General features: G+C 40.1%; 2 protein-coding genes and 1 pseudogene across 2 annotated transcripts; 2 read left to right on the forward strand and 1 right to left on the reverse strand.

The window, feature by feature from the left end:
* Positions 1-4,041: 4,041 nt before the first annotated feature.
* LOC143849294 (cytochrome P450 81Q32 pseudogene) lies at positions 4,042-5,045 on the reverse strand (annotated as a pseudogene).
* A 3,760-nt stretch (positions 5,046-8,805) lies between these two features.
* On the forward strand, positions 8,806-10,880 carry LOC143849985 (Tetratricopeptide repeat (TPR)-like superfamily protein). The gene has a single exon (XM_077359318.1). It carries the CDS (start codon positions 8,810-8,812, stop codon positions 10,694-10,696), a length of 1,887 nt encoding a protein of 628 aa, XP_077215433.1. The 5' UTR covers positions 8,806-8,809; the 3' UTR covers positions 10,697-10,880.
* Positions 10,881-12,437: 1,557 nt separating this feature from the next.
* Positions 12,438-14,323, forward strand: SSN2 (zinc finger SWIM domain protein). Its single transcript, XM_077360148.1, has 6 exons — positions 12,438-12,579; positions 13,389-13,504; positions 13,637-13,658; positions 13,781-13,886; positions 13,965-14,072; positions 14,198-14,323. The coding sequence occupies exons 2-6, from the start codon at positions 13,438-13,440 to the stop codon at positions 14,297-14,299; spliced, it is 405 nt and encodes a 134-aa protein (XP_077216263.1). The 5' UTR covers positions 12,438-12,579; positions 13,389-13,437; the 3' UTR covers positions 14,300-14,323.
* Positions 14,324-17,729: the final 3,406 nt, after the last annotated feature.

Genomic DNA, 17,729 nt, shown 5'->3' on the forward strand with positions numbered 1-17,729 from the left:
AAAGGAAATCCTCATAGATAGAAATAGAACATCTGTTGTATTTGTCTCAACACACTGCCCATCTGCTGCAGAACTCTCTTTCAGACTCTAATTTTACCCCATGAAAAAGGAACCATTTTTCAGATTAGAGCTGTATTTAATCAACCCTTGGCCAGTTTTTAGTATTTATATTTAGATGGGTGGCCAGTTTTAAGTATTTAATATGGATCCAGAGAAATTAAAAGTGTAATTTTCTTTCTACTTTTATGTTAGAAGTATTCATTCTTTTGATAAGGGTATAAACTGCAAATGATGTCTGTTATCATGGCTCTCTTCTTAAAATTCATTCTCTAGTGCCATGTTTGGCAACCATGATTTTTTTTTACCATGGAATATTAGCTTAGCATGTGGTAGAAGGAAGGTAAGGAGGAGGGTGGATAAGGAGAGACTTGAGAAGGCATCAATGAGGAGAGGGTGAGAAAGTGTCTAAAAACAGGGAAAAATAAATAGTATTCCATGTTGAGTTTTGGGCATGTTTGGCAACCATGAAAAATTATTCCATGGAATATTTGGGGGCACAATTGTAAAAGAGGACAACTGAGAAGTAGGGAGGGGAAAAGACTTGAGAGGACACAAGTGGAGAGTGCATGGAGAGAGGATGAGAAATCCCTAAAAACAGTGAAATATAATACACTACCTAAAATTGTTTTTTTTTTCCCCAAACTCCTCTCACTCCCACCATCTCAATTCCTCAACCCATCTCTCGCAATTGGCCTCCTAATTTTCCATGGAATATTTTTGCAGATTCAACCCATGAATCAATCCCTGTTTTGAGCACAATTCAGCCCAAGCGTTGCCCCTGTTTCATGCACGTTTTAAGCACATTTCAGCCCCTGTTTTGAGCACAATTCAGCCCATGAGTTGCCCCTGTTTCATGCACGTTTTAAGCACATTTCAGCCCCTGTTTTGAGCACAATTCAGCCCATGAGTTGCCCCTGATTCATGCACGTTTTAAGCACATTTCAGCCCCATTTTAAGCACATTTCAGCCCCTGTTTTGAGCACAACTCAGCCCATGTTCAGTCCTATTTTTAAGCAATTCAGCCCATCAACCAAGCTCATTTCAAGATCTTAGGGTAGATCATGGGATGGATTTGAGTTCAGTTTTGAGAGCAAATTTCTAAATATGGGAAGCCCATCTAAGGAGCAAATTTCTAAGTATGGGCAGTCCATCTAAGACCGTTATTTAGTTTAGGAAGGGCCTAGGGATTGAGGACAATCCTGCCTTAGCGGAGGCTGCTAAGGATGGATGTGTCCTTCCTGTTTATATATGGTGTCCTAAAGAAGAAGGGCAGTTCTATCCTAGCCGAGTTCCAAGGGGGTGACTGAGGGAGTCTCTTTGCCACTTGGATCAGTCCTTAAGATCTCTTGGGGTTAGTCTTGTGTTGATCAAGGCTGAGAGCACCCTCGCTGCACTTTTGCACTGCATTAGTACCATTACAGCAACCCGAGTTGTATATAACCATCTTCATGATAATCTTCTTAGGGTGGTTGAAGAGTATGGGCAGGCAATCTTCTTAGGGTGATTTTAAATGTCGGATTACAAGGTAGGTGTGTATCTAGTCAGTATGCTTGAATGTTTTGTGTGAGAGTTGTAATAAGGAGAAACGAAAGAGAGGAGGATGCATGTAGAAGGCGAGTTGAATGATGTTATAAATATCAATAGCTCCTTTCATTATTGTGTCTGTCATATACCCTGCTCATATTCCTAGTTAGAAATTTATTACGTTGCATTCTCATCTTGTTTCCTCTACAATGAAACCTTGCTTTGATAATTGTTCCCTTTAGATCATTAAAAGATGAAATATCTGGGTATGAGTTAGAACTTAATAGTGCTTACTTCATCTCTTATTTGAGCTCCAGGCACCTGTGCTGACGCATGTAATTTGTACATTCAATGATAAGCTTGAAAAATAAAGCTAGTGAATGCTTTTGCTATATATGGTTTGCACTCCATTTATTTGCATATAATTGGTAAGTTCATTCATGTTTCAGCTCATCAGACAAAAATGCCATTTAGAAGACTTTCTTAGTCTTTCAGCCACCTTTAGATATTAGAACCCTTCTCATTGCAAGGGCAATGAGAGAGTTATCTGGAGCCCTCATTTAGGAGACCATTGTGGTCTCATTAGCGAATTTCATTCTAGGAGACACCCTTTGTCTCGTTAGGCGGCTCTCTTCTGAGGGCAAGCCTCCCCTTTTAGGAGACTATCTTGGTCTCATTAGAGGAGTCCACCCATAGGAGACAGGCTTTTGTCTCATTTACAGAAGCCCCCTTTTTAAGAGTGGCATCCGTTTCGAGAGTTCCTTGGTAGAGCTCTCCTCCATGTGGATGATCCAGAGGGTGTTGGGGGCTCGTCCCTCACCTCTCTCTCAGGATCAGGGTCCACATCAAGGATGAATATGTGGAGACATTTGTGAGGGAGGTTACGAGCCTATCACATGTTAGACATCCAAACCTTGTGACTTTGCTGGGTTACTGTGATGAAGAAGATGAGTGTTTTCTTGTTTATGAGCTTTGCTCCAATGGGAATCTCTCAGAATGGCTATTTGGTATTTTCATCTCCTTTACAAGCCTGTTGAGGGCAGAAGGTATTTTTGACAAAGGACTGAAAATGATTTTCACCCCCATATTTTGAATATTAACACACGCCCTTTATTTTAAATTTCAGTTTATGCTATACGAAGCATGGAAGCTGGTGTTTTGATCCATAGTATCCACCATGGTGTGGGTTTCATTTATTTTGATTTAGGGTTAGGGAATAGATATATAGAGAGAAGATTTGGATTGCTTAGGGTTACTGCAACTGTGGTGTTGATTGGGAACAATATATCATTATCGTTTGATGACATCGATGCCAACTTTGGTAACCTTTGTTTTCAATTTATTTCAAGTTTTTTGTATTCAATTGTATGATAAAATGTGAAATTTCGTCAGTATATATTACTTATATGCCTATCTTCTTGATTTTTCAGGAATCCAAACTGAAGGCATCAAGAATGCACATCTACGTTTGAAGAGGCGGTCCAAACTATCAAACTGGGCTGAAAAAAATGCGGGCTTTGGGTGTGGAACTTAAATGTCGCACTTGTAACCTTTAAGGCATCCCCATCGATTTGATCCATCCTTTGTAAATTTTCTTTTGTGTTAAATAAATCAAAAGTTATTTTGTCAAAGTCTACAGGTTCTATACTTTTGTAAAGCAGGTTTTGCATGTGTCACAGGTTCTTATATGTGAAGCAGGTTCTCTATGTGTGACAGGCTTTAATTTGTACAGCAGGTTCTGTATGTGTATTGTACCCATGTAGTATGTACAGCAGGTTCTATGTGTGACAGGTTCTCTATGTACAACAGGTTCTATTCAGCGTTTCTGTATTTTTCAAAAAAAAAAAATTCACACTTTTACCAGCGGTTATAACCACTGGTATATAACCCGCGTGAGAACATCCCTATATGTTTACCCGCGGTTATACCCGCTGGTATATCTCAAGTTCACACCGATATACCAGCAGTTATAAACGCTGCAGTTTATCTTAGTTACACCCGCGGGTTTAGTAGCCGCGGTTCACACTGCTGGTATATAACTGTGGGTCAACTAACGACACTGAGATATACCAGCGGTTAAAACCGCCGCTAATTATTACAATACACTAGCGGTGTTAATAGCCGCTGTTTACACCGCTGGTATATATCGATATATACCCGCGGTTATAACCGCTGCTACAGTTGACATATACTTGCGGTTTAAATAGCTACGGTTATAACCGCTGGTAAATGATGAACCGACGGGACATACACCAGCGGAAAGGAAACCGCGGGTAAATTGTATAACAGCGGTATTACCTAATATTAGCAGCGGTTTTGACCGCTGGTAAAGATTGATTTTGTTGTAGTGCTAAATGAGGCATGATTGTCACAGTTTCACACCAAGATCATTGTCTTCTCTTTTTTTTTGAGTAAGCTGGGGTTTGGCAGGGACCCCTACAGGTCTATTAAATGTAAAGAAAGATGATACATTTATTTATGAAAACCAACAACCCTATCTTGAGACACACCAGATAGGGAATACAAAGGACTCAACTGATCCATAATTACTAGAGACCTATTGTCATAAACATATCTCACAGTTTTCTTACATTTATTGTGACACAAATGAGAAAACAGTGAAAAGTACACAAAAGATTCATAAGTTACATATGCTTTTCTAATAAGAATATGGAGATCAAAGTTGAGAGAGGACTTCGATCATTGTTTGACGAGGTCTATACATTGCCTCCAAAGGCTTGGCCTTAGGCATGGTAAGCCCTCTCCCTTCACTCATATCCACTTTCACATCACCTATCCTTTCCCACTCGAAGCATTGAATTAGAGTTCCCAAGTTTGCACCCGGACATGCTCTCCTTCCATGCCCAAAGGGCATAAACTTAAACCCTTGATTTTCGCCTTCAATACCTTCAAACCTCTCTGGCTTGAAACTCATAGGCTCCACCCAAAGCTTTGGGTCCCTATGAATAGTCCACATGTTGACCATCAGGATTGTACCACGTGGCACATTGAAGCCCCTAACGGTGCACTCTTCAGATGACTGGTGGGGTGATAGAAGTGGGGCCACGGGATATAGTCGGAGCGTCTCCTTGATGACATTGTGGAGGTATGGAAGCTTCGCAAGATCCGATTCGTCGATCACACGGCCATGTCCCATGTGGATGTCCAGCTCGGCCTTAGCTTTATCCAATACATGTGGATGGTTGAGTAGAAGTGACATTGCCCATTCCATCGTCAATGCTGAAGTGTCTGTTCCTGCGGACATAATGGACTGACCAAAGCCCACATTAAGTTAAAAAACATCATCTTAACTTCAAGTTTATATATGGTGGGCTATTATGCATGCAGATATGTGGCAGCGATGTGCATGTATACATTTGCACTTGAATAGAGCTGTACAATAAAAGAAGAGAATTGATATCCATGCAATTGTTTTTTAGAATAGTTGGGTGGGATCTCTCTCTCTCTCTCTCTCTCTCTCTCTCTCTCTCTCTCTCTCATAAAATTCGAGTGTTGGGTTGCAGTTATTTACATCGGAGAGTATTGGTATAAGTAGTGAACAAGGAGGAGACAAGCCTTGGATTTACCTCATAAAATAGTGGTAAGTACTGTTGGATTGTCAAACTCGCATAATAGTGGTAGGGAGTGTCTTTACCAATATAGAGGGAGACGACAGGGATGCGGACGAGAGAGAAAGAGATAAAAGAAAATCATTCCTAAGAAATCCAAGGAAAACCCCTAAGATATCCCGGCTTTTTTGGTGGTGTTTCTTGTTTGTAATTCTCTATTGTGTTCCTTTGTTTTCCTATTACCCTTAAGAAATTGCAGAGAGAATCTAAACACCCAAAAGAAACCAGATACCATTGAGTCATTTACTACGAGGATGTTTTGGGAGATGGAGAATGAGACATGTGGCACAATATTCAGGTGTTGTAAATAATAGAATAGAATGCAGAAAATTGAAAGATGAATTTGTTAGGCAAGGCACTTTCAAGAAGCTATCTTTAAGATAGTAATTTTCCACATATAGTTGCAGATGGACTCTTGAAATTCTATCTCCAGGATACAATGCCCAACACTAAGAATTTTAACAAGACTACACTTCTTGTATTCTCACGAATCAGAACCCACTCAGAAAAACTTTTAAACTTATATGAAAGAAAGAAGAGAATGTCAGAAGAAGACGATGATTTTATAACAAACTCTAATTGAGTCTTTTTAAAGACTTCGAATCGGTGCAAAGGCATCCTCTCACGAAGAGACTCTCACCATTTAAAGAAGAGGTACAACTCTTCATTTATAGCCGTTTAACAGATAACTGTTTCAGCAATTAAAATTAAAATTGTTTTGTTTAAAATTACAGTTATAGCCAGAAGGCTTAACCTTCTTTTTTTTAATTATTCTTCTTCTTTCTTTCTTCCTCTTATATATATATATATATATATATATATATATATATATATATATATATAGAGAGAGAGAGAGAGAGAGAGAGAGGAAATGGTTTGTGAGCAGCTGCTCAAAAAAGTTTATCTGAGCAGAGCTCACAAACCATAGGGAGGCACATTATTTGGATGATCCAAAGCATTCATTTGATAGGCCCTTATATAGATAGGGTGTGCCCAAAAAATCAGCTCCATGGGATCATCCTAACCCTTCAAACTATGGAGGCAAAATATGGACAAATTTGTGAAGGTTTATACACGTCCATTTTTAACTCTACAAAGTGTAGGGTTGTGATGATCCTATGGAGATGAGTTTTTGGGCACACCCCATCCATATGATGGCCTATCAAATGAATGCTTTGGATCATCCAAACAATGTGGCCCCCTATGTTTGTGAGCTCTACTCAAATGAGCTTATCTAAACAGCTGCTCACAAACCATTTCCTCGTGTGTGTGTGTGTGTGTGTGTGTGTGTGTGTGTGTGTGTAAACTACTAAAAGTTGATTTATGGTGCTCACTCAAAGAGAAAGAGCTCCAAAGAATTTGAATGAAGTGATTGAATCCATCACCTATTTATAGGTGAAAGAGCTCCAATCTTAAATCTCCACGTGGGATTCAACAAATTTCAGATGATTCCTACCAAATTAAACATTTGAAAAGATTCCAAAATGGAAAAATGGAGGAAACTTTTTCCCTTAAAAATAATGGAGGGAACTTTCACAAATCTAAAGACTTTGACTTTTCCCTTCAAAATTCATTATTAGAAATATAATATATAACAACAGGGCTTTCAAGGACTTCCTCAAAATGAGGTTTCTTCTTAGAAGAGCTTATTTCTCCATCCATGCATTCAGACACACATTTTACAGTTGTGGCTTTTCTTAGTTCCACACATATGCTGGTTTTATGAAAGATACAGTGCAAAAGGCGTAATGGAGAAAGCCATTATACACCAAATATGTATTTTAAGATAATATATTCTATCACGTACAATCGATAAAATTGAAGTGGGTGGTGCCATTACCAAAATAGGGATGAAGAAAATCTAAGTCGTTGGTTTTTTAGTCCTTTACTTCATGCACGGATGTCGGTTTGGATTGGGATCAAGACCATGTGGGTTGTCTCATGATTTTCTAAACGAAAAATGCTTTTAATTTCACATGCCCCCCCCCCCCCCCCCCAGAGGACTCAAAAATTGCATTTTACCATTGATCTGAGGAGATTTGAGGGTTAGGATGATTTTTAGGGCACAAAATACTTTTGTTACGTGAGGTCAAAATTTCTCGAGGAGTACATAATTGGATGATCTAAACCGTATATTTGTTCCTCTTTCTGAACGATGATCCTAACCCTCCAATCTGAGAAGGCTTTCATACCTTGCCGTACATTTTAAAACTCCACAAATCAGAGGGTTAGGATCATCCTAATGATAACATTTTCGGGCCACATCGGGGGCCCAAAAAATGAATGGTTTAGATCATCCAATAATATGGGCCCCACTAATATTTAATTTCCTGCAGACCACAATATAGTTTAGATCTAGTCTCAACAGACCTACGAGACTTGTCCATGTTTTCTTAATCAGCGAGTTGAACAGCCGGGTGAAGGAAAACTTGGCTGAGTTTTCTATGGGACCAAGTTATACTAGAACTCGACCAGGTTTCTTGCCTGAGTCAACTCAACTCCTCTCTGTCATCAATTTTACACGTGCTGTAGTTTACTGGTTTACTGGAGTTCCATCAACATCCAGTGGGAACCAAATCCGGTTTTGATGATTCCAAAAACAAATGATTTTGTGTTTGTAATGACTTGGTTCAATGGGTTGTAGATTTTGAGTTTAATTGATCAAAATCAAAGAAGCTTGGATTAAGGTAAATGGAGCATCACTCGAGGACAAAGAACCTTAGAAGATCCAAGGAATGTGGAAGACTTGAAGAAATGGAGTTCTAGTTGAAGACTATTGAAGATCAAAGCATTCAAGGCAGTTTAGAGTAGGGCTGCAACTTGACCCGACCCGCATCGACCCGACCCGAAAATAGCTTGGGTTGGGTTCATGTTTCTCGGGTTTCGGGTCAAGCCAGGTCTACAATTCAAAAGCCCGCATGAATCTCTAGTCGAGACGGGTTTGAAGGGACCCGACCCGACCCGAGTTACTTAAGTTATAGTATGTATTTTTTTCCCTAAAACTTAGTTACTTTAAAAGTGAAAACTTAAAACTCACACACGCACACAATCCTAGGGACTCTTTCCATCTTCTGTTCGCTCCCCCCTTTAGCTCTAGGTTTCAAGTTTCAACTAAATAGTTAATGCACTAAATAATTTGTTGTTTATCTCATATGAGTAAAATCATTTTCATTTGGTAATGCATCAATTTATTCTCTTGGACTAGTTATTAGGGAATGCACTAAAGAGCTTGCCATGCTTGAGTTTTTCTACTTCTATGAGTTGAGTTGCCTTGCCAAACAAAAGTTTTCCTTAAAAATTGCGTCAATGTAAAAAAACCCGACCCGACCCGAGATTTATCATGGGTAGGGCCGGGTTTGGGAACCATGGGTTTCCTAGAAAAAAAACCCAACCTGACCCGACCCGACCCAAGATATTTCTCGGGTAGGGTTGGGTTCTTCAAAACCCGACCCGAGTTGCAGCCCTAGTTTAGAGTGTAATGTCCACTCATTTGCATAGACAAACAAATGAACGGTTCAGATCATCCAATTATGTGGGCCCCACTGGCCAACATATAAAAAACAAAGAGATGGAGAGAGAGAGAGAAACTTGCTGAGATGACCTCTCTTACACCTTTCACCACCCCCTCGAATTTATATCCTGCACCCCCTTCTCCTACCTCCATTCACCACCATCTACGCTTCGAACAAGCTTCCCTTCTAATAGACAAATGCCAAACAATCCACCACCTTCTCCAAACCCACGCCTATCTCCTCCGCCACGGATTCCACCACCACCCAATCCTCACCTTCAAACTCCAACGCTCCTACTCCTCCTTCTCCCGCCTCCACTTAGCTCGAACCCTCTTCGACCAAACCCCAAACCCCAACATATTCTCCTACACATCCATCATTCATTCATACACCATCAATTCCCTCCCTAACCAGGCAATCCTCCTCTACCACCAAATGCTCGAAAACGGAGTCCAACCCAATGCCTTCACTTTCTCATCCCTCTCAAAAAATTGCTCCCTCCAACTAGCCAAAGCCCTTCATTCCCAATCCCTCAAACTCTCCCTCGACTCCGATGCCTACGTCCGAACCGCCCTCCTTGACGCTTATGCACGAGGTGGGGACGTCAATTCTGCACACCAACTGTTCGACACAATGCCTTTGAGAAATTTAGTCTCTTCCACTGCTATGATCACTTGTTACGCGAAGGGAGGGGATCTTAGCAAATCCCAGAAACTCTTTGACGCGATGGAGGAGAGGGATGTTGTGTGTTGGAATGTTATGATTGATGGGTATACGCAGCATGGTTTGCCTGACCAGTCTTTGGCTCTGTTTCGGGAAATGCTGTCGGCGAAAGATGTGAGACCGAATGAAGTTACTGTGCTCTCTGTGCTTTCTGCCTGTGGGCAGCTTGGATCGTTGGAATCGGGTAAATGGTTGCATTCTTACATTGAGGCTAATAAGATCAAATTCAGCGTTCGAGTAGGTACGGCGTTGATTGACATGTATTGCAAGTGTGGTAGTTTGGATGACGCTTGTTCGGTGTTTGATAAGATAGTTGATAAGGATGTTGTTGCTTGGAATTCTATGATTGTTGGATATGCAATCCATGGGCTTAGCCAAGAGGCTTTGCAGCTCTTCTCTCGAATGCGTGGTTGGAGCTTCCAACCGACGGATATAACTTTCATAGGTGTGCTAAATGCTTGTAGTCATGCAGGATTAGTGGAAGAGGGTCGCGGGTTCTTTCGATTGATGAAGGATGAATTCGGCATTGAACCCAAGATTGAGCATTATGGTTGTATGGTTGATCTTCTTGGGCGTGCTGGGTTATTAGAAGAAGCTTATGAGCTTGTGAAAAACATGGAGATTGAACCGGATCCGGTGCTGTGGGGATCATTACTAGGTGCATGTAGGCTTCATAAGAACATAGCTTTGGGTGAGAACATAGCTGAATTCCTCGTTGATAAGGGACTTGCGAATTCCGGAACTTACATTCTCCTTTCCAATATCTACGCCGCTGCCGGGAAATGGGAAGAAGTGGCAAGGGTGAGGACTATGATGAAAGATAGTGGGATCCGAAAGGAGCCGGGTTGCAGCTTGATTGAAGTGAGTAACAAGACACATGAATTCGTTGCAGGGGACTTGAAACACCCAGAGAGCAAAGAGATTTATGACATGTTGGAGGAGTTGAATGGGCTGCTCAAGGCTCAAGGATACTCCCCCAAGACGGAGATTGTGTTGCACGACATCAAAGAGATTGAGAAGGAGAGAGTGCTCGAAGTTCACAGCGAGAAGTTAGCCATTGCTTTCGGGCTTATCAGTACTCGACCGGGAACCACAATTAGGATTGTGAAGAACCTCCGTGTTTGTTCTGATTGTCATGCTGTAACTAAACTGATCTCAAAGATAACGGGGCGTAAGATCATCTTGAGGGATCGGAGTCGGTTCCACCATTTTGTAGATGGGTCATGTTCTTGTAGGGATTATTGGTGAAATGTATGAGTTGTTGGGTTGGGCATAATTCAATTGTAAATGTCTGCTCATTCCGTCTTCATTGTCTATTATCTTATTCTGCAAATGTATCAGAGTTTACTGATTGTAACTGGCAATTTCTTCCCTACTTGTTCAATAATCAGGAGCTATACTTGTATTAGGTGAAAATTTACCAGAAACCCGTTTGCATTACAACGTTATTTCACCAATTTTAGGGGCCTATGTATCTAGGAAAAGATTTTATGGAAAAAAATCCGTTGAAGAAATACTCCATGATTGAGCGGAGTTAAAAATTTCCTTGAAAACATGGGACAATTCTTAGTATTGAAAAAGATTTATAGAGAAACTGTGTTAGCCTAATGCTGAAAAACTCAAAATTAACCTTTCACTAATATATTTGTATATGTTCCACATCATAGGGGCTTCTTTGGATGCAAAAGCTTAAGGAAATACGAAGAAAGGGGGAGAAAAGAAAAATGAGACTGGAGAAAAGAAAAATGAGGAAGAAGAACAAGGAGAATTTGCAGAGAGAAAAAAAAAAAAAACAAAGTTCTTTGCGGTGGCACTCATTTTACTTAAATGATCTTGAAGGATTTCACAATGCTGCACGTAAACTACGAAAGAAGCACTCAACAAAACCCAGAGAAGACTTGATCGAAGGAGAGGACTAAGATGTTAAAGAAGTAATTGGATATAAGAAATTGGATCTGTTCAAACAGAGCAATACTATGCAGCATGGCCTCTGAACTTTTGGGTTTAAGCTTTATCACGATTGGCTTGGATTCATCAGCCAAAATACGACTTAGGTTCCTGGAATTAACATTGCAACTAGAGAAGAATGTGGTTGGGCTTTCCTAGTAGATTGCAGAAACAATATCTCTATCTTCTCACACCCTCTCAGTTATTATAATGATTTCGATTGTACTGTTATTTTCCCTGATTTCATGGTAGATCATAGTGGATTTCCAATTGAGAATATCCTGTTTGGAGTGGGGATTGATATCTCAACAGTTCTTGTATTGGACCTTAGGTTGTGTTGTGCTACAATAACTATGCTAAGAAGTAAGAACAATTCGATTTCTTTAATCAATTTGCAATATATAAGATAACTCAACCTTGGATAATTGAGTTTTTGAGTTTTGCTGCCAATAGTGATTGCTATGGCGTACTGTAGTTTACTCATATCCACCTCCTTTTATCTCCCTAATTTTATTTGGCACTTAAACTTCTGCGAGAGTTCCCCTGTTTGGTTGCATAAAAGCCTGACTGGATTAGCGATTTGCTTGGTTTTCCCCTTTTTGGGTGCGACATCATCAAAACTCTTTGTTTGATTGCCAATTTAGCATTAAAATCTAGGAAGACTACTAGGGATGTCTCCTGGTTGTCCCATGATTGTTTGGAGACATGGTATGCCAGGAAACTCCCAACAAAACCCAAGCATAAAACCACTATGAGTATTCTATGAGGTGGACAACCAAACACTAGGTACCACCATTGTATGGGTTAACTGTGAGGTACAGCCCCACATGGGTCAATGTAGACCTGGCAAGAAGTGACCTGGACCCGCAGGTCGACCCGGCCCACCCAGGTTTTCTGGGTCAGGGTCCCAAAAATATTGACCCGTTTCAAATTGACCTGCCGGTCGACCCGGCCCGTCAAAACAGGTCCGGGCCGGGTGAACCCGCGGGCGCCTATTAAAATCACAATAGAATTTAGGGTTTTTTTAACTCTTACACAGAACAGTGTAAAAAAAATTGAAAAAGATAAATATCATCGATTTCTTCTTCTGTTTGCTCCACCGACTCCATCTCTCTCGATTCTCCGGCCCCGTCACCCATTTCCAACGGCCTCGCCGGCCGGCGCGTTGCCTCCACTCCAGCCAGGTCGCTCTCTCTCTCTGTATGAGTTATGAGATTATAAAATGTTCTTACTTTTACCTTTTCTCCAATCTCTTCCACCTAGCTTTTCCTCGAAATTCTACCATTTATAAATATCTTGGAATCCCCTGTTTTTTAAAAGGCACCTTTTCTGAGAATGTTTCATCCCATATTTCTTTGGTTCTCCTGTTCAGGTACAGGAGTCGAATTCCCAATAAAAATATTGCCATTTTTTGTATGGAAAATGAAATTAAAAAAATAATGAAGTGTATAAATTATAACCCACCAATTTCAGATTATAGGAGAAGTGTAGCTGAGATTTTTGCAGATTAGGGTTTTTGAAAAGGATTTTAGAAAAGGCTTTTTGCAGATGGGGTTTCCTTGAAAAGTTGATTTTTTTGCCTCGAAAAAATTGATTTCGATGGATTCTAGACACCCTTTTTTTCTAGTCTCAACAGTACTCGTTCTAAAAACCAGGTGACCCACGGGTCCACGATTACTGACCCGTAAATTTTACCGGCCCGTTTCACCCCGGACCCGTACGGGTCGGGTCGAACCCGGCCCGGGTTTGCCAGCAAAGAATTTTGTAGCATTGTTTTATAACTTTATGAGCAATTATACCCTACAAATGGAAGGTTAATATATCCCCATCCATCCAGAATACTTTAGTGGCCTGAATAATCTAAGTGGGCTTAACAGATGATGCTATTGATCATCTAAAAGGTGGGCTCTACCTTATATTTGCCAAAAAAAGGAGCGAATTGATCATTTTCCAATTCCCACTAAAACCCCTCGATCTTATTCTATTCTACCAGAACCATTGTTCCAAATTCCAATGCATTTCTGTTATATGGAGGAAAAAGGATGGCCACAAGAACAAGCAGTTGTGTAGCAGAGACCATTTGGAGTGACATTAAATCAGGTCGTTCAGGTCCATTTTCTTCATTTCTTTATTCTTCTACTCTCTATTTTTTCCTAATTTTTTTCCCATTTTGTCATGTTGATATTGCCTTGATTTTTCTTTCCTATGCCCCAAAACCCTAAAAACAAAAAATCAAAACAGTGACAGACGATCAGCTCTCAATGTCAGTCAGTATCCCTTCTCTCTTTTCTCCATATTCCATTTTCAACACTTTCTCAATTACCCTCAAAAAGGAAAATGAAAAAAAATAAAATCTGAAACCATATTTGGGTCTCTGAATCCCAGCTTGCATTTCTTGTTCGGGAAGAACTTCGAGCGCGCAACCCGAATCATCGATCAAGGTGGTGTCAAGAGGATTTCTGCAGAACCCAGTACCCGTTTCCTTTACCAGGTTCAATAAATCTTCTTTATTTCTTTCCTTCTCCTTCTTTGATGGATTTATCATGATTTTACTATCTATTCCATTTAGGTGATTGGGGAATCAAGGAGAAAGGAGGAGTACATTTGCTTTGCTGATCACCATTGTACTTGCTATTCCTTCTTCTATGACATTGTCAACAGGGGAGAACAACTTTGTGTAGGCTTGCCTTTTTGTACCCATCATTCTTGTTCATATTTCTTAACATTTCTTGCATTCAAATGTGGTTCTTCGTCGGGTTTTGGTAACATCTTTTTGTTCTTGTTTTTTTTTTTTTTTTTCAGTGTAAGCATCAATTAGCGGCACGACTTGCTGAGGCGGTAGGAGTGTGTGCGGAAGTGAAGGTGTCGGACGAGGAGCTCGCTCTACTTCTTTCCAGAATCTGACCTCTCTGTGCAGATAAACTAGAAATTTGGATTTGGAATTGTAGAGGTATTTACTGATTGAACTATAACCCAATGGCTTTTCTGATATAAAATTGAGCTGTTTAAAGTTTAAACACAATTAATAATTATAGTGCTTCTTATCAAGTTGTTTTTGTGGTATCAATAATCTTCTACTAAGATCAACGCTATTCAAAGGGAACTGTTTGGGTCGTGTGTTGGAGAACTCTTGAGTTCTTACTTCTTCAGATACAATAATGATGTAACCAACCAAAGATGTCAAATTGAGCCTTTGAGGATCACTATTAAAATTTGTAAATTTGGTTGTCATAATTTTATGGGATTTGTGGTGGATTTCGATTTTTTTGTTGATCTAGGAAGAATGTTTAAGCATGTTTTGAGATGGGTCTACGTGTAAGAAACTTGAATAGTGTTTTATTTTCCTGTTTCTTAATTGAATTGTAGGAGTCGTTAGGTCTTTGCTTAGGCTGAAATTCAAGAGCAGTTATCTTTTTATTTATTAGAATTGATGATTTTTTTTTATTTTTTATTTTGGAAGAAGTCTTAATGTCACGATGATGATGATTGAACCGGATCCACAATCGAGGACACCTATCCACTAAACCCATCAGAATGTCACGATGATGATGATTGAACCGGATCCAAATTTCTAGTTTATCTGCGCAAAGAGGTCAGAGTTTGGAAAACAGTAGTGCTAGCTCCTCATCCGACACCTTCACTTCCGCACACGCTCCTACCGCCTCAGCAAGTTGTCCCGCTAACTGATGCTTACACTGAAAAAAAAAAAAACCCCAAAAAAAAAAAAAAAAAAAAAACCAAAGAACAGAAAGGTATTACCAAAACCCAACAAAGAACCACATTTGAATGCACGAAATGTTAAGAAATATGAACTAGAATGATGGGTACAAAAAGGCAAGCCTACACAGAGTTGTTCCCCCCTGTTGACAATGTCATAGAAGAAGCAATAGCAAGTACAATGGTGATCAGCAAAGCATATGTACTCCTCCTTTCTCCTTGATTCCCCAACCACCTAAATGGAATAGATAGTAAAACCATGATAAACCCATCAATGAAGGAGAAAGAAAGAAATAAAGAAGATTTATTGAACCTGGTAAAGGAAACGGGTACTGGGTTCTGCAGAAATCCTCTTGACACCACTTTGATCCACGATTCGGGTTGCGCGCTCGAAGTTCTTCCCGAACAAGAAATGCAAGCTGGGATTCAGAGACCCAAATATGGTTTCAGAGATTTTTTTTTTTCAGTTCCTTTTTTTAGGGTATTCGACAAAGAGTTGGAAGTGGAATATGGAGAAGAGAGAAGGGATACTGACTAACATTGAGAGCTGATCTTCTGTCACTGTTTTGATATTGTTTTTAGGGTTTTGGGGCAAGCAGAGAAAGAAAAATCAAGGCACTATTGACATGACAAAATAGGATAAAAAAATTGGGGAAAAAATAGAGAGTGGAAGAAGAAAGAAATGAAGAAAATGAACCTGAAAGAGCTGATTTAATGTCACTCCATATGGCCTCTGCTACACAACTGCTTGTTCTTGTGGCCATTCTTTTTCCTCTATATAACAGAAATGCATTGGAACAATGAATGTGATAGATTAGAATGAGATCCAAGGGGTTTTAGTGGGAAATGATCAATTCGCTCATTGTTTTTGCAAATATAAGGTAGAGACCACCTTTTAGACGATCAAGACCATTCATCTATTGATGCCCACTTAGATTATTCACGCTACTAAAGTGTTCTCGATGGATTGAGCGATATTAACCGTCCATTTTGCAGGGTATAATTGCTCACGAAATTATAAAACAATGGTACAAAATTCTCTGCGAAGGGAGTGTTAGGAACCCATCGTGGTTCCCTTTCTGTTTTAAGTAAAAGGAACGCCACCTTAGATGTGGAACATGTACAAATATATTAGTCAAAGGCAAAATTTTAGTTTTTCAGCGTTTGGCTAACTCATTTTCTCTATAAATCTTTTTCAAAACTGGGACTTTTCCCCTGTTTTCAAGGAAAATTTCAACTCTGCTCGACCATAGAGTATTTCTTCAAAGGATTTTTTTCATAAATGTTTTTCCTAGATCCAAAGGCCCCTAAAATTGGCGAAATAACGTTGTAATGCAAACGAGTATCGGGTAAATTTTCACCTAATACATGTATAGTTCCTGATTATTGAACACGTAGGGAAGAAATTGCCAGTTACAATCAGTAAACTCTGATACATTTGGAGAATAAAGATAAAGTAGACAATGAAGACGGACTGAGCAGACATTTACAATTGAATTATGCCCAACCTAACAACTTATACATTTCAACAATAATCCCGACAAGAACATGACCCATCTACAAAATGGTGGAACCGATTCCGATCCCTCAAGATGATCTTACGCCCAGTTATCGTTGAGATCAGTTTTTTTTTTTTTTTTTGAAAGGTAACAACTTTATTGATTAAAAATAGTGAGAGGGGACAAGATGTCCCCAACAATACAGAGACCGATCAGCTCAGTACATATAAAAATTAATTCAGAATGTAATTCCTACCCAGCCCCCACCCCATTACATTTCACGGGATAATGATGCACATTGAATCCAAAGTAACACCCTGTTTAGCCAATTCATCTGTCATCGGATTCGCTGTTCTCCTCCTATGAGCGATCGAAGGCCGGACAATCATTACGAGGTCCCTTACTTCAGAGATATAGTTCTGTAGTCTCCATGGTCCCTTAGATTTGCCGATAGCCCACGCAATCACATTAGTTGAATCCCCCTCGACTACAAAGGGCCCTGAGAGATTGGAGGCGTACCATTTAATGCCAAATAGGAGTGCTCTAATTTCCGCTTCAGTTGTATCCGTCTTACCAAGTGGCCCCGAGTACGACATGATCGTTCTGCCTTTGTCGTCCCTGATAATGCCTCCAATGCCGGCCGGCCTCGGGTTACCCATAGCACTGCCATCGAAATTCAATTTTAGCCAACCTTCCACCGGAGGTTCCCATTTTGGTGTTATCTTTTCTGAGAACTTCCGTTCGAAAATGATTGCATTCCAGTGCTTTAGTATCGAACTAGTTCCATAAGAGACTCCTCTTATGCTTCTTGCCCATGCTATAAGGAGGACTTTGACCTCAATGATGATCCTGTCCACTGACCTGATTTTATTTTCGAAGGTGCGTTCATTTCTCTCTCTCCAAATGGACCATATTGTTGCGAATGGAAGCAGTTTCCAGAACAGCTGACCCACTTCCCCAAAAGCTCCGCCCGTCCAACCAGTTAGCACCCTGTCGATAGATTTTTGGAACACCCATTTCACTCCAAACGATTTTATCAGCCCATTCCACAAGCGAAAAGAAAATGGGCAGTGAAGTAATAAATGGACGATCGATTCTTCCGCGTTGTTGCACATTAC

Source organism: Tasmannia lanceolata, unplaced genomic scaffold (genome assembly GCF_043159265.1).
Source record: "Tasmannia lanceolata isolate RefF3 unplaced genomic scaffold, GAP_Taslan_0.1 ptg000018l, whole genome shotgun sequence".
Classification (NCBI taxonomy): Eukaryota; Viridiplantae; Streptophyta; class Magnoliopsida; order Canellales; family Winteraceae; genus Tasmannia; species Tasmannia lanceolata.

Excerpts from the sequence above, each read along its gene's own strand:
- LOC143849985 (XM_077359318.1), top strand. The coding sequence starts at position 8,810 with ATGACCTCTCTTACACCTTTCACCACCCCCTCGAATTTATATCCTGCA.
- SSN2 (XM_077360148.1), top strand. The coding sequence starts at position 13,438 with ATGGCCACAAGAACAAGCAGTTGTGTAGCAGAGACCATTTGGAGTGAC. Across the intron at positions 13,505-13,636 it reads CATTAAATCAGGTCGTTCAG|TGACAGACGATCAGCTCTCA; the intron begins GTCCATTTTCTT and ends AAATCAAAACAG. Across the intron at positions 14,073-14,197 it reads ACAGGGGAGAACAACTTTGT|TGTAAGCATCAATTAGCGGC; the intron begins GTAGGCTTGCCT and ends TTTTTTTTTCAG.